The sequence below is a fragment of the Uloborus diversus genome, chromosome 1, assembly GCF_026930045.1.
Source record: "Uloborus diversus isolate 005 chromosome 1, Udiv.v.3.1, whole genome shotgun sequence".
In the NCBI taxonomy this organism is placed as follows: Eukaryota; Metazoa; Arthropoda; class Arachnida; order Araneae; family Uloboridae; genus Uloborus; species Uloborus diversus.
Genome location: NC_072731.1, coordinates 99,469,281 through 99,493,225, shown reverse-complemented (window position 1 = coordinate 99,493,225; position 23,945 = coordinate 99,469,281). Strand labels below are relative to the sequence as shown.

The 23,945-nt window shown below is 32.8% G+C and overlaps 1 protein-coding gene across 1 annotated transcript in view; it reads left to right on the top strand.

The window, feature by feature from the left end:
- Positions 1–23,945, top strand: part of LOC129234102 (hemicentin-1-like) — a 198,814-nt gene that overhangs the window by 73,862 nt on the left and 101,007 nt on the right. Inside the window, exon 3 of the mRNA XM_054867997.1 lies at positions 838–1,155. Within this exon, the coding sequence (XP_054723972.1) occupies positions 838–1,155 (318 nt within the window). The remainder of the gene's footprint in view (positions 1–837; positions 1,156–23,945) is intronic.

The following is a 23,945-nucleotide window of genomic DNA, read 5'->3' as shown; positions in this document are numbered from 1 at the left end:
CCGTTGTTTAAAAATCATAAAAATCCATGGTTATATCTTCTACAATTATATCATATACGTCTTTGTGAAAAAGTGGAATTTTTCCTTTGAGTAGCAGTATCTTCCATGGGATTGATTGTTTTTTCTCGTTAGGGCACAAAAAGACCGTTGCAAAAAATCAGTAAAATAAGGCGAGATAATCCTAAAAGAAAAAAAAGGGGGGGGGGATAAGGGGCAAAGTGAAATAGCGAGGAAAGTGAAGTGGTCAAATATTTAGTCTACTTTTAGACCTACCTAATAATATTTTAACTGTGTAGCAACACACGTAATCTATTCCAGTCAAGAAAAGAAATGCCTATGAAAATCAAAGAATATGATAATACAAGCAACTTTCAAAAAATATTACTCATATTGTAAGATTTTGTTCAAAGTAAAATACTATTTTTGTTAATAAAAACAAATGAAGTTCTTGCTATTAACATTTTGAATTAGCTCTGATAATCAGAACACTCCAAGTCTTCCATTTTGGGAACTTCTGTAAATAAACTCCTACAAAACTCTTTTAAATTATTTTCTTGACACCTGTTTATTCTGATTGGAAAAAAAACTCTATTAAGCTTCATATTCTATGTTTCTAATTTTCTGAATTCGTATTAATAATTTCTAGAGAATTTTTTTCCTGTGTAATGCAAAAACGAAAATTTTTTGTGAAATTGAAGTTTTTTCCAAAAAAAAAAAATTACGTTATATATATATATATATATATATATATATATATATATATATATATATATATATATATATATATATATATATATGTTTATTTATTTATTTATATCTTTTACTATATTCTTGCAGTCAGACCAGCGTCATTGACAGTGAGAGGTCCAACAACACCTGTGGTCGCTGGAGAAATGGTTTCTTTAACGTGTACTGTAGAAGGCGCTAGGCCTTCTGCAAACATCACTTGGTACAACAGATCAGAAGTCATCGGACCTCAACCTCCCACCAACGTTGATCTGATGAGTGACGGAACATATCGTACAGCCAGTTCCTTGGTCCTTGTAGCTTCTAGGTATGACCATAAAGGAGAGTTCTTCTGCAAAGGGGTTAACGAAGTGCTGAGGAAACGACTTGAGGCCCCTCTGCTGCAGGCAACTACACTAGAAGTGCTGTGTAAGGTTACTTTTTACATAATACAGTAAAGCACCGTTTATACGTTTCTATTTTATACGTTTTTATCAATAATACGTTTTTAAAATTGGTCCCTGCAGAGTCTAACGCACATTAAACTATACCTATTATACGTTTTTTCATTTGTTCGCTTTTTTCATACAGTCCCTTCGAAAACGTAAAAACGGTGCTTCACTGTATATTATTTTAGTTATTATTATTGTTCCCAGAAATTGTCAAGATTAAGCATTCTTTGTACTTCAAAAATTAAGCCTAAATTATCAAAATTTTCTTTCCATGAAAATTACTGTAAAATAGTGTTTTCTAAAATTACCGTGCTAATGTTCCATTGATGGAACTTCCAACCCCTCCCCTCGATCTGAAAAAGACAAACGCATTGTGATCAGAACAGTACACTGCAAATAATCAAACACTTTTTGAACCATTTTTTCACACGGACACTTGTCCCCTTTTTTAGAACACTTATTTCGGAACATTTATTAGAACCGTTGTAAGAAAAATTTTTAAAACATTTTTTGAACACGTACACTTGTCCCCTTTTTTAGAACACTTTTTTGAGACAGTTTTCAAAACACTTCTAGAAACACAGTTCGGAACATATATTTAGTTCAGCATTCTTTTTAGCGCACTTTTTAAGAACTTATAGGATCGCGTTAAAGACACGTTCTTGAACACTTCACTGAACATTTTGTGGCACACATATAGGTACAGCTTCTAGAATGCGTTTTAGAACAATTTCTTCGCACTAATATCATCTGTGGATACCTACCGCACAAGTATAAAATAAGCTTTTAAAAATAATAAATATGCACTGAATTCGTGTTCATTTTGAGACTGCAACCTGCTGATGGTTTTGGCTTTGGATAAATCTAATTATTAATCAGCATAGCTACTATAAAAATTTAAAATACAATGATATTTCCAAAATAATTGAATAGCTTACAGCAGAATTGCACACGAACAATGTTTACTAATAAAAAGGGTGCAGGCAAATGTAGTGCATAATATTACTTAGTACAGAAACTGCATATACATTTAAAATATTAATTTTCATATTTACGTTTTCAAAGCTAATCCATACTGTAAAAAGTAAACAAAAGTTTACAAACAAAGACTCATATAACTTCAGTTTGTTGCTTCATAAATTTCATTTTCAAAAATTTTAATTTTTCAAGATCAAATTAAATTTGCCTTAATTGTTTGAATTCGTGCTACTTTGCTATTCAGTGATCTATTGCTTGGTATCTGATCAATGACCTTAAACATTAGTTGTGTTCTTTTAAAAATGTAAGTGCAGTGGAATTCTTTAATGACTAATCATTTCCTTGAATATTAACTAAAGAGATGAGTGCTGGATCTGGGGGCGAAGGGGGGAGTCGGGACACTTGCCCCCGTGAGACAGCTTTTGGGGGAAAACAAATTTGTCATATTTCCGTGGCGGTGTGGGGGGGGGGTTTGTTGAAACTCAATATAAAACTTAAAGGAAGATGAGTAGGAGCATCAGTTTCAAGATTTGCCCTAGATCGGAAAAATCGTAAATCCGACACTAACAATTATCAATTAACTATTTTTAGTTTTAGCTTCTTGCATAAGGAAGAAAAGTGTTCGCGAAAAACAAAATAAATAAAAAATTACTTAGGCGTCAGTGGATGGCATACACTTTCAGTTTAGTAGCCCCTTTTTACCATTATTAGCCACTTTTTTCAAAACATTCATTTATTTGTTAAATGAGGAAAAAATGTACTGCATTAAAACATGAGCTGTGGAAAAAGGTATTACCGTATGAGATCTAACTACAATTCCATTAATTTGCCTTTTTTCTATCCCCTCCCCCCCTCCCGCCAAAGGTGAGTACAAACCTTTTGTATAAGCATTAAAGTTTGTACTTGTTTTTGAGGGGTGCGGTTTGGATCCTGAAAATAATAATGGCTTTTATTATGGCTTGAAAGGCAATATGTAATACTAAGGTTGGGATTGTTCTTACATCGCAAACTAATTGCTTCAAAATATAAATAATTTGTGTATGAAAAATCATTGGTGCAAAAATTGTGTGGCCGTTTCGGTTCTTAAGACGTGACTGGTTGAGTACTCTTTTTAGCTTCCATCGTATGGCATTTAATCTCCAGATGGCAACTAAATGCCATACATTCAGGTCTAACTCAATCAGACAGTTAATATCAAATTCATTAACTAATGCAGCTAAATTTAAAATACACATGGGATTTATGTTTCAGACTTACGCACATAACACTGAACTGAGTTTATCAAACTTATCTGGTCATTAAACACAATACATTTTAAATGAATTTATTTAACTTTATACGTACACATTAAAAAAATTACATAACAATGCTTGAAACTATCTTGCTTTCTACATCCTGGTAAAACATTACCTAAAAAAATAAGAAAAAGTTTTTTTTTACAAAAATACGCTTAATTACGAGAACATAAGCAATACGTTATACATTTATTTGTAAGCTGTAGGGGAATGTGGGGCAAAGTGAACTAGTGGTGCAAAGTGAAATGATGAAATAATTACTTTTACTGCCAACAGTCTCGTAATATTTTAACTATATAGTAGCACATGTACTCTATTCCAGCCAGGAAAAAATACATCTGGAGTTTAAAATTAATGATAATAATGGCAATTTTCAAAAAAAGGACATTCATATTGTAATATTTTGATGTAGGGGAGACCGGGGCAAGATGACTATGCTAACAATTTTCGAGGTTTATTAATTTATTTTTAAGGATAGTAAAATTAATTTTACATGAGCTGTTAGAATATTTCTTTGTAGTATTAAATATATTGCCATTTAATTTTTCAAATAAAAATAACGAAGGATATTTTTATTTTTTCACAACCCTGACAAATCTTCATCTTACCCCAGTACTGGGGCAAGATGACAACATTGAAAAAGGTTGAGCATGTTTCATTTTTTGAATATGTTACCTGGTTTTACAAATGGTAACTGTGTTTTTACATCTTACTAAGTATCGAATTAAGCGTAATGCATTGTAGTGTACTGTTCAAGTGTTAAGTTTTGCTGCTCACAATAGACACAAATAAAAAATACCATTTTCATGATTGAAACATTCTTCATGCCACCACTCTTGGCTTTTACAGCTCTGGATCCATTCTTCTGTTGGTGGGTCACAAAATTCCACTTTCCAAGCAAGGCATCTTAGAACACTATTCTTGGAATTTGATCCAACTGCATTGCTGGGCATGAATACGGGCCCACAGTAACGGACTTGGGCCTACAGGAACTTGGTCTGAGTTTCTTTTTTTACTCCCTTTTTAGCTTCACGAGCTTATTTTCCCGGTTTTTTTTTAATTCTTTTTTTTTTCTTCCGCTTTTCTCCTTGTTCTGGCATTTTTTTGATGGGTGTGCTTGTAAGAATGTTTGAGCTTCAGTTTTTGTTTTCTCGCATTGCGTTGCTTTAGGCAATGCATTGAAATCAGAAACACTAATATGCTTCTTTGGTGTATCGGAATCAGCATTTGCAATAACTTCTGCTCCGTCTGAAGGGTTTATATGTTGGTTTTCTACTCCCAAGGTCTGAGGATTAGCACTATTATTCTCAGTTTCAGAGCCAATAACGTCATATTCCGCTAAAAAACAAAAAAAAAAAATATGAGACTCGATACTTCATTCTTTAAACCCTTTATCGGCATTTCCAACTGTAGCTGCTTTGAAGTAAACGGTGCTCAAAAGCTCACAATATTTTTTTTTCTGTGGTAGTTTGTCCTTCATGAATGACCATAAAGTTGTCGCATGCTTGGCCATAGTAGGTTTTTAATGGGCAGAAAAATGACGCATCAGGAGCTGGAGACGATGCGATGGGTGGCAACCCAGTCATGATAATGTTTTTTCACTGCAATATAAGATAGCCTGCAATGCTATGTGAGATTTATGATTGTCATAAATCAGCAGAGCAGGAGATTCTTTGCTTGGTTTAATTCATTCAACTAGTCATTTGGTCAACTAGTTTATAAATAGCCCCTGGTCACCCGCTTTCGAACGATACCTCCCTTATTCAGTGCGTCCTTTAGCCCCACAGGAGAAGCGCAAGGTCGCGTGGACAAACACACGGTGTTTACAGGAATTTAATAAAGTGGACAACATAATTAGTTTAATAAATTCCGAAACACGGGCAATAGGCAAGTTCGTCATCTTGCCCTATGTTGCTGCCCATCATCTTGCCCCAGATTGCCTGTTTGAACGGATTCTTCTCCATTGCCATAAAAAAAGGCGATAAATTAACATTTATTCATTGTAATAGATAGTATTTAAACTAAGTTACTCACAAATACTCAAGAGACACGATATATCCTATATGTATATGCAGCAGAGCTTATTTACACATGCATAAAAGTTATACCGTGGCAACGGTAAACAATCAGAGCTCCAGAACTAACACAAATATGGCGATTTCAGCGTCTCTATACTATTGCTGAACGAGCAGTGAATAGGAGAGCCAATAGCATTCAGTTGATGCAGTTACCTAGCTTAAAACGGAAAAATTAAGACATTCGTCATCTTGCCCGGCTCGTCATCTTACCCCGGTCTCCCCTAAGTCAAAAATTGTTTTTGCAAGAATAAAATGATAAAATTATAGTTACTAGCATTTTAAATATTAATTGAGATTTTACGTTTTTCAGTAAATTTTAAGCTTACTTGTATTTCTGATATTGGCAAGGTGAATGGGACAAAGTGAAATAGTTTATTTCGTTTACTCTCTCAATTACACTGTTCGGTAAAAAAAAAAAAAAAAAAAAAAAAAAAAAAAAAAAAAAAAAAAAATAAAATTAAAAAAAAAAAAAAAAACTTCAAAATGTTTCTGACATTTCGTCGGCTGATTATTATGTAAAATGACCCCCTGAATCCAAGTACGACCTCCGTTTTTTCCATATACGTACCAATTTTTTTGTTAAAGACCCCCCAAGTTTTTTTCAATTTACTTTAGTTTTAGAGCATTTTTTTTTGGAGGTGAAAGGAGCTTTACATTAACTACTAACATAGTTTTGGTGGGCAAGAGAGGTTCAAAGTTCAAGATCATGGACACTTCTCACAAAAAGGGAGACTTGAGGGTATATCCCTCCCGAAATATTAGAAAAATCACAAAAAACGATCTTTTTTTTCTGTTTTATTAAAAAAGTTGTTTTGAAAAAAAAATTGGTGTAGAATGAGAGTATAAGACTCCCTTCTATGACTCCTAGGTCCAAAAAAAAAAAAATTCGGACGTAAAAAAATTAACAAAAAAAAAAAAAAAAACTGTCTTATGAATGCCGCACGTTGCATACGAGTTGATTCGCAGGTCCTCATTCAAATAGATATTCTTCTGGCTGATTCTTATGTAAAATGACTTCTTTTTTCCAAATACGACCACCTTTCCCCCATCACGCCCTTCTTTTTAAAACCTTCCCCCCTCCCGATTCAGAGCCATTTATTGTTTTAAATTTGGAGGGGAAAATGAGCATTACAATAACCGTAAACATTATTCTGAATGACTAGAGATGTACAAGGTTCTAAATCTTGTGCATATATAGGAAAGAAAAAAATTGCCCCCCCCCCCGCCAAATAAAAAAGGGTTGCGTGATTTTCTACAAAATCGGTACATGTAGGAGGAAAACGGAGATCATATTTGGATTCAGGGAGTAAATTTGCAGAAGAATCAGGCGGAATAGCCTCAGAAGCATTTGAGAGTAATTTTTCCTGCACAGTGTGTTTGGAGGGGTGCCCCCCCGCCCCCCCCCCCCCTGCGTTCTTTTTTGATACACATGCATAAGATTTTGTGCTTTGCACATCTCTAATCATTCAGAATAATGTTTACGGTTATTGTAATGCTCATTTTCCCCTCCATATTAAAAAATGACGGAGAGAGGAGGAAGGGGCAGGTTCTAAAAAAGGGGGCGTGATGGGGAGAAAGATGGTCTTATTCGGAAGCAATGGGTCATTTTCTATAAAAGTCGGCCAGAGGAATGCCTTTTTGAATGAAGACCTGCGATTCAACTCGTATTCAACGTGCGACATTCACATTTTTTTTTTATTTTTATTTTTTTTACTTCTGAAATTTTTTTGGACATAGGAGTCATAGAAGGGAGACTTATACTCTTATTCTGCACCGACTTATTTTCACAAATATCTTTTTTTAAAAATCAGAATAAAAAGATCGTTTTTCGAGATTTTTCTTTTATTTTGAGAAGGTATACTCCCCCTTCCTCCAAATCCCCCTTTTTGCGATCGGTGTCCATGATCTTGAACTTTGAACTTCTCTTGCCCACCAAAACAATGTTAGCAGTTAATATAAAGCTCCTTTCACCTCAAAAAAAAAAAACTCTTAAACTAAGGAAACTTGAAAAAAAAAAAAACCTTGGCGTCCTTTAAAAAAATTGGTACGTATAGGGAGAAAACGGAGGTCACATTCGGATTCAGGGGGGTCATTCTACATAAGAATCAACGGACGAAATGTCAGAAGCAATTTGAAGAGTTTTTTTTTTTTTTTCGCCGCGCAGTGTTTTTTACAAAATCACTTACGGATTCATTTCTTAATTTATTTACATTCCTTCATTCACTAATTCACTTATTTATTCATGCCTTCACCCATTTTCTTATTCATTCACTATTTTATACGGTCTTTTTTTTCTTCATGTATTAAGTATATTATTTATTTCAGTATTCGTTCATTGTATCACTATCTTTTTATTATTCATTCTACCATTCCTTTCTTCATTCATTTAAACAAATTCATTTTTTAGGAGTGAATAGAAGACTTTTCATTTAGAAAAATATTTTATTTTTCACTCTTTCTATGAAAAAAAATGAAGGAAAAAATTTCCACTTTTATTTTTTTTATTTATTTTTTTTATTTTTAGGGCATAAATTTACTACCAAGAATTAAAAAAAAGTTTCATTGCAATTCTTGTTATAAAATACAATGTTCTTTCTTTGTAAAGTAATTTTCAAAAGAAATTTCCAATTTGTTTATTTGAAAAAAAACTTCACTTTACCCCACATTTTCCTACTATCCTTCTATAATAATAATTTTTCCAAAAAAAGCCCCTATACACCTGTCCTCCTCCTTTCCTCTTTACATCATCAAAGATAGCTAAAATATTTCAGATGCATCAGTTTTTACAATTTTCCGGAGACCCAGAGTTTTCTTCCTCTAATATCACCAAAGATAGCTTTGAACTATACTTAAAAAAAAAAAAAACATTTTCAAAATATTGTGGTTAATAATACCCTTGTTCCTCAAGTTACCTTACCAAAATGTTTTAAACATTTTAGCTTTAAAATAGTTTCAGCTGAAATGAACCCCGGAACGAGCTTAAACATATTTTAAGACTAGATAAAGCTCCGAGGGAGATCTTCCTACAACCCTTTCCAGAACTGTAAAAATGGCTTAAACTTGCGTTACTAATATTGAATTCGGCATTTTTCTCAGAAAAAGGTCTGATATTTCCTATTTTCTCAGTCTGTGGTTACCCTTAATCTATGTTTCAATGTGATAAAACATATAACAACTAAATTACAATTGAAATAGTTTTTACACTGCAACAGACATCACGTTTAGTTATCCAACAATTTTTACTAAGTCTTTCATGGAACTTTTCATGGTTCAAAAAAAAATGTTTTTGTGCTTACGTTATCAGGTTGTACATGTTTTAGAAAGAAATAAAGGGTTTTTGTTCAAAAAATAAAGGATGAAATTTTTTATTGACATGTTTTTTATCACACGGCAAATTAAAAAGTGGGATGAAAGAAAAAACTATTAAGCATTATTTTCTGAACTAACGGTTTTAACTATTTTTGCGTCATGACCCCATATTTAAGAACACGACACAAGGTACATGTATTGTACGTACGCAAAACACACATTTATTTTAGGCACCCTGTTTGCTCTAATTGCTTTAATGCTTTCAGAAATTCGACTAAGATACTTAATAAGATTTTTAGCTAATATTTTGAACTCAGACTATTTATCCGAACAATACTTTGCTTGGCATTTCTGCAAAACATCGATCATGAAGCTCAAATTTCGTGATTTTTTTAAAATGCAACAGATAATAAAATTAATTATCCATAAATAAGATACTAAATGGTACGCAATATTTTATCCTCAAAATTCAAGATAAAATTAATTGATATGAAACATTAGACAATATATTTTGTCAAACATCATTACTTAGAAGAATCTTGATCTCTGGACCTAGGTTCAAATCTCATTCATACTATTGTGGTAGATTTTGATCATACTCAAGTTTAACCTAAACTAAGCCGCAGAACCTCCAGCGATTCATTCTTTTTCGGTTTGTTAAACCAAAAAGTTGTGCACAAGATGATCGATCTTGTGAGATGTTTACAAGCAAAAGTACTAACGTATCAAAAAATTGCTAACCAGAAAAATAGAATCACCTGAAATATTTGTAAAAACAAAAAGTGGATGACAGAACTTATAAAAAGCATTTAGATGAAAGAGATGCTTTTTTTTTAAGATTGAAATTGAACAGAGTAAGAAATGCCCTTCGACCTTCATTAGAAATATTTTTGGGTCATAACCTGTGGTTTAGGAGCCCTTGTAGAAACCTCTAATTCTGATGTTCTTAAAAAATTCTAAATCTAAAGATAAGGACGTGAGCCCTAAATCAATCGTCAAGTTTCAAAATTAGAATCGTAACACGTTAGTCTTAACGTAACCACACAGTTTTAAAACACAGGATTTCATTTTATTTCAAAACTTAAGCGGTATGGTGAACTATTAGTTTATTTAAAGCAAATATATGAAGCTCAGAATACATCGAATTATATTCAGAATACATCAGAACATTTGAAATACATTTTAGCACATATTCAGGCAACTGGAACACTTCAAGAGTTTCAAATGTGTACCGATTATTTGCGGTGTATGAAGGGGTGTTGTAGCGGAAACTAGCAGAGCAACTTCAACTGTTACCCAGCGTCAAAGCAAACTGCACCAAACCAGACTTGCTCGGCATTAAATGCCTCTTAACGATTTTCAGGCCGTTTTCAGTAAACTTTTTCAAGAAAAAGGAGAAAGAGACTGTGCTATATATGTATCCCAGACCTATGATTTTTAAGTAAATCTTTTGGGGTAAGTGTGATGCCATAAGGATTAAATGCACTTGTTCTCGCATAGTACTGAAGAATAATATATCACAATACTGCTGAGGCACTCAATAACCGCAGGAATCACAATATATATAAAAAAGTAACATCTGATGAAAAATAGTTTATTTAGAATTAAAACATATAGTGAAGTAAGTGATTACAATATTGGCTGATTATACAAAGCTGGTAACTGAGTGAGCATTACTGTGCTGGACCGGACTTATCATTTTGCGTAATTTTATATTTATGTGGACATTAAACAGCTTGTTCGATTTTGTTTTCACCTTGTTAAGTGTCTTATAAAAGCTACAGTAATATTTTATCAGTAATAGTTTATCCTTTTGTTGACCATTCAGAATGTAGTTTTTTTATTGGTTTTAAATTAAATGACTGACGCGTTTGCCTGTCGCACATTGCCATTCCACTCGAGCTGGCGTAGTACATTAGATTTTAGCCATCAAACCAACATGACTTTCTGCGTTTTACTTCTTTTTCACCCGACCTCGATTTGTGCGACTGATTTTTGTGTATTTAAAAGAATAAGAACTTGAAAGCATTTCTAGGACATGATATACAAATGTTCAAAATTGTGTCCTAGTGGTGATACACATTTGTGGGGAGAAGGGAGACAAAGAAGTAACCACCCACATTAAAGATGATTTGAATCATAAAATTGCATGGTAGCATTTTTGTATGTTAGTTTTTCCCCATATTTATAATAGTAAATCATCATCGTTTGATGTTTATTACTCACTGGAATATATATACTAAGTAAAACTAACCAAGAGTAGCACGATGACTGAAAAAGAGAAAAATGAACCACTGCAATAATAACCATTCAATTTCCCGCTACTGTGAAGGGCCTGTAACAGCTTTCAATCAAGCTTTCTAATATAACCCTTACATATCACCACAGGCATATATAAAATTTCAAGCGTCCGTCAGTTCCAAATGTGTGCAAAAAAACAGTTAAACCTCTATTCTCAGTTTTTATTTATTTATTTATTTATTTATTTTTTACCCCAGTTCATTTGGCAACCCTTTTTAAAAATGAGTTTTGATTATTTAATTTGCTAAATTGCAAGGGAACTTTTCCATGTGTACTTCAATTTTTGAGAAAATATTTTAATAATCATAAATAATGTGCGAAAAATTGTGCGTTTGTAATCTCATTTACGGTTCGCTGTAGCTCAAAGTTATTTTACAACTTTGAGCGTAAACAAACTATGGAAGTAACTGCCTTTTGCAAATATATTCAGATATGTATCTGCACGTCCACAAACTTTCTTATCTTCCAGCATTTGTTCCGTGTCCTGTCTAATGGCTGGTAGCCGTCATACTGAACACTTTCATTTGCCTACTCGTTCAGCAGAAAACCGTTTGTATACTTGAGAAAACTCTGACAGTTACCCTCCCCCCTTCTCCCAAATAGTCATAAAAATATCATAATCATACAGCAGGTGTTCTGGTGTATTACATATTGATGCATTGATTAAATATTAATATTAATCTTTAAAGACAATATCGTATTATATATCATGTCATCAAAAAAGTCAATTTTATGTTCTAATACAGATTTCCTTTCTGATTTGATTAAAGCTTTACATTTTGATTGCAATCAAGTTTTCTTTAAACAGAATATAAAACTTAATAATAAACTAAATAATTTATGACCTTTTCAAAAGGATATCGATCGTCGTCAAAGTGTTATTTGCGTTAAATTTGTAAAGTAGCATTCTGTAATCTAATACAATGAGGATTGTCCAAATATACCCTTTCTATTTTCATAAATTACTTTATCTAGACAAGAGCTAAATGTAACTATTTTTTTCGATTATCTGTCTTAATTCAGTAATAGCTACTTCGCCTCATTAAAATTTTTCAAAAGATTGAAAAAAAAAAAAAAAATGTGTTGTCAAGACAATGATGATGCAAACACAGGAAATGAAAATTAACCTGTACTTCTATGTGAAAAATATCATTCATAATTGCGAGATAATTTCAACTTATCACTTAATTTAATGCTGAAAGAATCACAATCGATTGATCTTTAAGTTAGGCTGTTTAACACTCGTGTCTTAAATTGATATTAATAACTTCATGGGCTACAATTTTAAGAAAGCAATAAGCGAGAAGAAAATATAGCAATTTTCCTTCAAAAATAATAAATATAAAAATGAAGTCATTTCAGAAGGAACGACTTTCTATGTTTACTGTGACACTTTTGTCATATTCCTTTAAGCAACGGTAAAGAGTTCTGTTTGACTTGGAAGAAACTTTAAAATCAGCTGCCAGTCGAGAAATTAACAAAAATAAAATGTTCCCTAACACTTTCGTCGGAAAGTAATAATCGTCGTTTATTTAATTTTGACGCTTCGCATTCCCGGCGGAGACCTTTTTTTCAAAAGATGACTTTTCTCGAAAATGCTTTCGCCATTCCATTTTCGCGAACCATTGATTCTATTGGAGCGACGTGTTCTTCGAAAAGAGCAATTCCTGTATTTCTTCGGCGGAAGCACTCGGTATGTGACACGTATTATGCGCTAGTCTCATAAATATAGCGGAACATGAAAAATGGCGGGAACGAATTGCGAATTCTTTCACATTATGTCAAGTTAAGGGAGGAAATTAAGAAAATCGCTTCTTCAATTTAATTTATTTTGGATTAAGTATTCATGAACTTTCATATATTCTTAATTCAAAGTGAATTAAATTTACATCGAAGTGAAAATTCGCCGTAATGGAATTTCAGAAGAAAAACTTGTTTAAATTTCTTTGAGGAATTGAATGTTTTTGAAAAAGAAAGACACAGGGAAAAATATTTAAAAATAAATGCAATTACTAAAATTGTATGTTTGAAGTTTTTATATAATTAGGTTTTATAAGAAATATTTTTTTATCTCGTATTTTATTGACTTAAGTCAATTTGAAAAATGCAAAATTTCATTGGAGAGGTCTGTTTTTTTACCAAATCAAATGTATCGCTATTTAGAGAGAGGGAGAAAAGCTAATAAAAATTATTTAAAAAATAAATAAACAACCGTATATTTTACATTTAAAATAATAGGAAGCTGAAAAATACCACTAAAAACTTAGAATTAATCATATTTTTCGATTTAAAAAAAAAACTATTAAAAGTATTTGATACATGTTTTATTTATTCATGCCTAAAAAAAATGCAGTATAAAAGGGTGATTAGACGGTCATGTGTGGAACAGTTTGGGCACAATTTTCCTTATAGTTTCATATATATACAAATTAGTAATGGCTGGAAGTTAAAAGTTTGTTGACCAAGTTAAAATACTTAACTGGTGTGATTTGTTAAGCAAAAAGTAGTGCTCTAGTTTCTTAGAGTTCTTTATTCTAGCAATATACTCTTCGAACCTATTGATGCAAATTTGTTAAATATATATTTTACTATCCTTCAAATTATTTTCTATTGTTAGTTTCAAAACGAAACAAATAGTATGGCATTCCAAAGAAAACCAGAAACCAGACATTTTGTCCCACGCGTGACAACGCTGTACTTCATGTCAGAAACAATATTTTAAAAAGGTAATGAACAAAGTTTTTTATCCTAAGAAACTACACATACACGTGCGATTTCTTAGAAAATAAAACGTTGCCTTTTAAACGTTTTGAAACTAAACATGCACCGTCACATGCGGGTCAAAATGTCTATCTTTTCGTGGAATGGCCCGAAAGTAACCTAAAAATTAAGACACTTGTATGTTGTTGTTGCTTGTCCCACTTGGCAGACAGAAGCATCATACCAAGTCCATGAAGCCGTGCGAACAAAGTCCCTCCAAAAAAGCAGAAGGGTCGGAATACAGCTGATTCAGGTCATAGACAATGCAAGAGAAAATATGGGAGCATTCTGAGTCAAATTGCATTTTGGGCACAAGGGGAAAACCTTAATACCAGCCACATGTCGCTGTGTTTGAGTGTGCTCACTTCTCAGTCGGGCTAGGACGGTTTGATGTTCTCTACTACTTGCCCGAAGTAAAGCAGCACCACGGCGGGATGCTTTGTACCATTCATGTATACTATCAAGGATTTTACAATGAAAGAGTTGGAAATTTCTTTCCAAGAAATGGATTTTAGCAAATCACCTGGCATGGATGGAATCCATGGTCAAATGGTGGCCAACCTAAGTCAGCTAGGTAAAGACTTACTTGATATTTTTAACACTTGTATGTACTTAGACCTGTAGGTTGTAGGAAAGCAGGTTGGTTGTGTAAGTTAAAGAAAAGAAGAGCGGTTCTGTAGTGATTCATCGCAAAACTATGGACAATGTTGCCGTTGGTTCTACACAACAGATATCTCAATAAATATCAATAAGCATGAAGTAAAACACTATGCGATGAAGAAGATATTAATATATTTCTAAGCAGATTTCAATTTATTTCATTACTAGAGTTTGCTATGAAATTAGCATTGGTTAAAAACAATAAACGAGTATATAGCAATTTTCGAAAATATCATTGCAATCAAAAACAAAGGTGCAGGAATAGTCTATATACAGACCCCTCGTATGAAATGTCTTCCTCCAACGGTACTCCGGTTCCTGAGTTATCCGATGTGCAAATCTGTTTAATGCACATATTACATATTAAAGATCAGTGTGTATTATATTATCAGGCATAAAAATTGAAGCTTATCCTAAAACTAACCACTTAAAAATCAATATTCAATCACTCTTGTAGCATATTTTGCGGGTTAAAAAGCATTATATATTCCTAAACCGAGTTACTAAATTTTTATATAAACAATATTGTTTAACAAAAGTCATCATACATGAATGATGTCAACTTCATGATACATTTTAAATGACTCTTTATATTATTTCTTGCGGTTTTGACGATACTCTTTTCAAGTCCATTATGTAACTCAATACTATATAATGCAATGTTACAATACTAAATAATTTTACAAAAATATTTCTGAAAAGTTAATATTAAATTAAAATGCTATATTTTTGATGTCACAAATTCTTTAAATTCGAACAATTTTGAAATAAAGAAATTTATGTATTTCTGATAAACGTTGTTCAAAGCAAAGATGCCTGATTTTTTGCTAGTTGTAGAGGATATGTTCGTTCTAGTAAGAGTTACTTTTAACTAAATAATATAGCCTATAACTTGCACTTCAAATTAAAACATAGAAATGATGCGAACTCAGAGGAGCTGTTTCGGTAAAAAGGACACATTTCATTCTGGAATACGGGACAAACTAATCGATGGCCTAGCATTTCTTCATTGTATGGTGGCATTGTGGTGGTGTCCTCCCAGTTCCGTTGTGGGACAATTAAGTAACAATCCATTATTATTTTTAATTCAGCTACTCGAAATTCAGCAGTACGAAACATTTATCGTGAAAGCACACTATTAGTTTTTCTCTAAATGCAGTAAAATTCAGCAGAATGTTACGAGGCGATTAAGAAGACATTGCTTCACGTTTGCACCTAGGGAACTATCTTGTGTTATCTCAATAGGGTATCTGCTCCAATACAAACGTTCCACAAAACGAACTTTTAAATAATCTGTGATTTTTTTCCAAGTCAGAAACTCCACCAAAAACTAATCTTTTGATTTTTTTATTTATATTAATCCATTTCTTATACATCTTCGTCCGTTTTATAAGAATGTTTTAACGATATATAAGACTCACATCCATTTATGTTAATTATGTTTTTAATTTTTTCCCTGAAGGAAAAAAAACCCTAAAAGCCCCTTTGTGGGTAATTTCGTAAAGAAATTGTGAGACTAATATAACGATGCCTCACCAGGTGTTTTGCTTGAGTTTGTGTCAGATGGCCTGTGTGACGTCATTAATCTAAGATGGCGGCTACACTAGATATTGATAAAATAATTCGGTTTTAACTCATTTTTGAGGCATATTATAATTTTTTCAATTTATTTTACATATTTAATGTTTTAATACCATTATATTTCAAATTTAAAAAACAAACTGACTAGTTAAAAAATATTTTTTTTAGTTATTTTTGATTCTTTATACGGATTTTATGAACTTTTTTAGTAAACAATAACAGTTTAAAATTTTTTTGGAAAGCTTGTAAGATGAAACCAAATTTATTTTTCCAAAAACCTGTAAAAGTATTTGCATGCACGTGTTTTGGGGTTATAAGATTTTTTTTTTTTAATGAAGACAACATTTACAACTTCCGTTACTTAAAATCAGAAACAAAAATAATTTTGTTATTCACATTTTATGTAATCTGAGTTATTAATGATTAATTTCATTATCTAAACTCTGATTTTATTTAAAAATATAGATTTAAAAGACATAAATAATATAGGTATTAATTTTTGAAAAAGGGCTCTAAAGTATTTTTCTTTCGAGTTGTAATTACTAGTCGCCCAATTACTTTCGTTCTCTCATTCTCTTGCTCTAAAGCTTCGTCTGACCCTAAAACATTAAACGGTGCAGAAGACTTTTTATCAATTCAATTGCATTTCATGAATTTATTCTAAAGATTTGGATGCTTTACTTTAAGACGCTTGTAACCTGTCAGGTACCATGATAGCATACACTTGCATAATTTCTTAATTTTAAAGCAAAGAAATAAGGAACGAAAGCTTTTAATGAAGAAATAAATAGTTTCCGAGTTCCTGACCTAACAAAACGTATAAAAAGTAACATGGTATCAACTATATGCATATTAAGCAAAGCAAGCTTAAATATTGGCCATCCATTCGATTCTGTAACCTCAAAATCTTCTTCATTGGGCAATTCCACATCAAATCATAAAAACAAAAATATTTTTGAACAAACCATTTCCAAATTTTTACGACAATAGATGTTAGAGGCACATATGACAAGATAAGTAATACTGCCAATTTTTAGAATTTTACTTCAAAAATTTTACGATATACAGGACTGTTAAAAAACTGAAAAAGAACAAAAACAAAACAAAACAAAAAGTTGTGACATATAAATGACTGTGACTTCTTTCCTAAATATAGGAGAATAAAAATTCAAAAACCAATGTAAAGCCAAAAACTAGAGCTTTTTATTGATATAAAACAAGACTTTCTTTCGACAGGTTTAGGTTTCAAGGTCATTAACGGTGACTTTTGACCTTGAATATCTCAAAACATGTCCTCTTATAATTTCTTCAAAAAAAATATATTTCATAGCTCTGACACTGTTCTTCCATTACACCAAATTTAGACTCAGATCGCCATAGTAAGGCACTGGAAAAAAAACCAGGAATTTTCACATGTTTTACATTGTGAAATTCCATATGTCAGGTCAGTCACCTTCTTGACCTCCTCACCATTTCCGATTTTAATGAAATTTTGTGTGAAGGACAGATATGACAGGACACGTAATCCTGCCAATTTTCAGAATTCTCTTTCAAAAATTTTACGAAATACAGGGCTGTTAAAAACTTAAAAATTGGGAAAAAAACAGAAAGTTGTGACATGTCAATTACTGTAACTTTTATCCTAATGATAGTAGAATAAAAATTTAAACATCATTGCAAAGATTAACCCATTTCAGGCCGAGCATGGAAATTTTACAAAATGTGGTAATATTTTCTTAAAATTGGGTTTAAAATGCATCCATTAAGACACAAAAGAGTTTCTTGCATAAAAAATAATATTTAATTAAAAAATAAAATAAAATAGTGCGTAAACGCACCATTGGCCAAATCAATAAACAAATAGTTCAGTGGAACAATATGATCCTTAGTCGATTTTTTGCATTTTTAAATGAAAATTTCGAAGCATTTTGGATGTAAATGAACTGTGCATTTAAGGCACAAAAAAAAAAAAAAAAGTGTGGTTTTTTTGCACTTTACATCTCCTGCGGGCTTTTTTTTTCGTATTCTTTTATGGTATATGCGATCCTATCAGTCCGTATTTCTTACGGTAGAGATGTGGATGATGGACGACCCTTGTTTGGATGTGTTATTTGTACCGTATTTTCACCAAATAGATTGTCCTTGAATTCAGCTTTTAATAAGGCAATCGCTATGTATGACCTAAAGTCTGTAAGTGGCATTTTTGTGTTATTAGCAATTCTATGTAGCTTCCATGAATTCACTATCACACTATCAATAATATTTGTAAATAATGGCCACCACCATTTTTTGCTTTAAATTCTGATCTGGTAACTTGCTATAGCATTGTCATGCAGGTCAACGCCTCCCATATACTTATTGTACTCCAAAATAAAGTTTGGTTGTGAAATAGAAATTTCCTTTCGTTCACTGCAGCTAAGCGTTTGGCATTTACAATTAATCGGCAAAACGGTCCCATTATTGGTAACAATCGTTGCTACATCATTGTCGTTCTAATTTGATAGCCAATGTATTCGCATCCTTGTTGCATGCAAAATCATAGGAACCCTGAGGGTTTTTTTTCATGTTTTTGGAGTCTTCCAATACACATTCAGCAATGCGTTTTTCGCGAGCTGTTCCAAATGCAAAAAAAAAAAAAAAATCTTTCAAAATTTCGAATAAACTGTAGGAAGAAAAAAAAGTTATCAAAAGATATTTTGTGCATTTCAGGTTTTGGAACAACGTTAAGTAATTTCACAACAACACATGTTACTAATAGCATTTTTTTTGTTCATTACTGCTAGTCTCAGTATTTATGTACGGAATGAATTGGAAAAGGTATCCGTCTGATGAGCACAAACACCAAAGTTTGAATCCAAACCTTACTGGCTTTCCCTTTATAAACATTTTTGATGAATACCTTCCAAAATAAGGCACCATCTCTTCGTCATTTTACAAATTTTGAGAAAAGATTTCAAATTGTAGATACTTTTTTTATATGCAAGAAAAATGAGCATAATTTAGTAAACTTGTCTGTTTCATCAAGGCAAGAGTTATCGGATAAATGGATATTTTGGTTTATGTTTTAAAATCTGATTCGACTCGTGCTTTTCCGAATTATTGGCAGTCCTTTGTCCTTATCTAAAGACCAGTACATATCTACTTGGGGAAGATGATGGTTTCCAGAAAGAATTAGTATGCCTAAAAATATTTTCAAGTCGGTTGCGGAAAATTGGAAATATTGACTAGTATTGTCATTAGCATATTTTTTTGAAAAAAAAAATAGAGAAATCTATTAGGACATATCTTTTAGACACATCTATTAGAAAAATTTGAATGAAATAACAACAATTTGCAAAAAAAAAAAGAAGAAAAGAAAAAAAAAACGTACGATTCCTTGCATAAAAACTAATTTTTTAATTTTTGTTTATTGTTCATGCATTCGGCCAATGGTGAGTTTACGCATCATTAAATTTCAATAACGATTTATAAGATTTTTTATGAAATAATTTTTATTTTTATTTTATCTATAGAATTTACAACTTTAACCTATTATAAGAACGTGTGATTATTCTCAAGCGAATTAATTATACAATTTCAAAAAGTCGAATTTGACAATCGACGTTTCAAGGTAAAAAAGAAGCATATTTTGAAATTTTTTCTAAAGAAAGTGCTTGCTCCAAATGAATTCCTATTCTTTTATAGATGACTTCAAAACCTTTTAAAATAGCATAAAAATTAAATTTGTAAAAAATATACGGAACAGCGTTAATTAAAAATTCTTTACTGAAATGGTGCGTATACGCACCTTTGGCCGAAAATGGATTAAAGAACTAGAGCTGTCTGTACTTCCGAACACAGAACTTTAGCATAATCTATCGAAACTCCTATTTTATGTTAAAAATCAATTACAAATTTGCTTTGGGTATCAAAAAGCTTAGGAAGGCCAGCACCAACTTGCAAAGACATATCTCTAGTGTTTCCAAAAAGTTTCTTTCGAAACTTCGTACGGGGAGAGTATTTCTTTCACAAATGTGTATAAGTCGTTTAGCTTTATTTAGCAGGATATTGTCCCATACCTCAGAAATAGAATTAATTTCGAATTTTGCGTTAGAGCAACATTTCAAAGACTGATCAACTTCGGTTGGAACGTTATCAAGTATCAGCTTCTGCTCAAGTGATCCTGTAAATATAAATTTTTGATGAGATAAAATTGTTTTGCGTAAAATGTTGCAGCTTCAAAAATAGTTCTCATGTTTTTTTTTTTTTCCAATGTCTATTTACAGTGGAAAAAAAAAAAAACATTCATTAGCTAGAGTAATAAAATAGTAACCTTTAAAGATACGCAATGACACTAATTTATTATGTTCGGATTACAAAATATAGCGTCATCAATGGCTTTTTAAATGATATTTTTAATCTATTTTCGTGTTTTATTTTCTTGAATTTTATTTGCAATTTACTAATACTTCTTTTCAAGGTCTGACATTGTTGTAACAGTACCCTGAACAAGAAAGTCACTTAATGCACACAGAAATGTTAAGTCTGCTGCTTCATTAGAAATGTCTTGTAAATTTGTAACTGCACCACGATCGGAATATTTTTGTAAAACATTATATTCATTTTTTGCCCGGCAAGGTTTATGGTGTAAAATGCCCTTTACACGAGGGTCTATTGAATCTGTACAGTCACTTAAAAGTTTCATTTTTGAAAATTTCAATTTTTTTTTTTTTTTTATTGCTGACTTGCAAAATTTGTTTTTATATCCACCAGTGGTTTTCTTACACCCCCTTTTACGAAACAGAAAAAACACTTATTTTTGTCCCCAATGACAATTTTGGATCTCGTTGTGTAGCCCGTACATTGTCTTCATGAATGGAAGTAGAAGACAAAAAATGCACAGTTTATAATTAATTTGTAGCCTTGCTTTTTTTTGAAGATGGGGGAAAAGAAACTTGTAAATGAGTTTCTAGGTGAAGAGACACCGTGAATGAAATCAAATTAACAAGTTCTGGACAAAAAAAAATAACTGTACTCGTAGATTTGTGCAGACGGTTCACCAACGGTCAAAGAGGTCAGGGGTAAGGGTCAGAAAATCGTCTTGCAGGGGACTGTTATATAGGTTATTATGACTTTTGTTAAAAGATTATACAGTCGTACCTCGTTAAACGACCTTATAGGGACCTTAAAGGTGAATTTGTCTCAACAGTAGCTTGCTTTATCCGAAAAACAGTAATATTAATTGAAAATACAGAGGACGGGGATCGCAAATGTAGTTCGCTTTATCATTATTTCTTAAAAAGCGTGTTCGAACTAACGAAGTTCGACTGTACTATTGTTTAGTGATTGTTGCCTGAAAATTAACAGGAGTTTTAACTGCAAAGACTCACCCAAGGTACTTTTAAACTTGCTAATTCTGAATGTGCAAGTTAAAAAGAAAAGATTTATCATTTTTTTTAACGAGTTAATAAACAAATAAATTAAGTATTTTACTTTTAACTTTAAATAAGAAAAGAACATTAAATTCACCAGAAAATTATCACAAAATACACAAAAATTGAGTCATAAAGACCGTAGGAATATTAAACCTTTACCATAAGGAATATATTATAATTGGTCACACAATTCCATCACAAAATTTCCCACCGAATGCAGTATGCCCCCCTACTACTAATAGTGCACTACATTGATTCGGATTACGCACGATGTTTATCTATTTATTTTAAAATTCTGTAAATAATTATAAATTTAAAAATTCCTTAAGTAAAAGAGTAAAATATTATTACCGTTTTTTTTTCAGGTACTTGATTTTTTTAAGATAAAATAAATATTTTCATCGATATACCAGCACATTAAAAAAAAAAAAAAAAAAAAAAAAAAAAAACAAACAAGTATTTCAACATAAATTCCAGATTCAAAACGAAGTTTGGTTACGTGTACTTCTCAGCAGTTCATTTACCACGCATTGAATCTACAATTCCGTAACACGATCACGTGAAGGAAAAATATTGTGAATCATTTCCAACGGAATGAAAATCAGAGCAAAGTAAAGAGTCCATTTCCTTCACTTTAATTACATTTTAGTCCTCCGTCTTATCCAAACGAAAACCTAATTTTCAGTTCAAAAGAGATTTTGTCTATTACGGTGTAAGTGTGCAAGAGATACAGAGAAAAAAAGTATCCTTTTGGCAGAGAATCATACCGCCGCTGTATTCTTTTCCTTTTTACACCAAGGAAATGTATCTGGAAACACGTTTGGAGCCCTGGTCACAAATCATAACCAAACGAAACGTGAGGTCTTTCTTAAAGACTTTCGATACGCTTTAGGATATATGGACGGAAAGAGCTTCAGATCTTTAGATACGTTTTTATTTGTCACATTTTCCTTTGATAGTAGCAACTTCAAGTACTTTCAAAGAGTTAGTGGTTTTTTAAAGAACTTATGGCGGTACTTTAATCACTTTTTTTATTTCATGAAAAAATGAGTTTTATCTGAGTTTGAATTATGAAAATCAAATTTGTGGGGAAAATGCATAACATAAAATATAGAATATATATATATATATATATATATATATATATATATATATATATATATATATATATATATATATATATATATATATATATATATATATATACACAATCCAGTCATATTAATGTGACCATCTGTTAAAAGTCAGAATAACCACCTTTCGCAGAGTGGACTGCTGCGAGACGTGCAGGAAGAGAGTCACTTAGGTCCCTGAAGGTGTTCTCTGGGATGTTGAGCCATGCCGACTCTAATGACGTGGCCAGCTGCGCTAGATTACGCGGTTGGGGATCCATGGCGCGAACAACTCGAACGAGATGGTCCCACAAATGCTCGATTGGGTTTAAGTCAGGTGAGTTTGCTGGCCAGGGGAGGACGGTAAACTCATCCTGGTGCTCTTCGAACCACGCACGTACACTGGCAGCTGTATGGCACCTCTCATTGTCCTGCTGGAAGATGCCATCATCCTGAGGAAAAACAATGTGCATGTAGGGGTGAACATGGTCCGCAAGAACAGATGCGTACTTGTATTGATCCATCGTGCGTTCCACAATGATCAGTGAACCCAGAGAATGCCAGGAAAACATTCCTCAGACCATAATGCTCCCGCCTCCAGCTTGGACCGTTCCGGCAATGGTTGCAGGGTGGTTCCTTTCAGAGGTTTCACGCCTTATACGCCAACGTCCATCTGTCCGATGGAGCATAAAACGCGATTCATCCGAAAACGCTACCTGTCGCCACTCAGTGGACGTCCAGCTGCTGTACTGGCGTGCAAATTCTAACCTTCGTCGTCAATGAACAGCAGTCAGCATAGGTGCACGAAACAGACGTCTGCTTCGGAGGCCCAGACGCAGCAATGTTCGCTGAATAGTAGTTTGGGAGACACTTTTGGTAGCCCCTTGGTTCATTTTGGTGGTCAGTTGCTCAACGGTAGCCCGTCTATCTGCCCGAACGCATCTCCGCAACCGTCGTTCGCCTCTGTCATCTATGGCCCGTGGTGCACCACATTTGCCACGTCGCTGATTTTGGACAGTCCCATTTTGCCATGCACGGTACAATTTTACCACGGCGGCGCGCGAACAGTTCACTAACTCAGCCGTTTCGGAAATGCTTCCACCCTTGGTCCGAAAGCCAATGATCATGCCCTTTTGGACGTCGAATAAATCGCTTCGTTTCTACATTACGACAACGATTGAAATGTTTTCCGAAGCCCTCACACACCCTTTATATACGCTCAACTGCCCTGAAATGCCACCTGCCTTCTGTGATTGGTTATTTAACTCTGACATGGAAA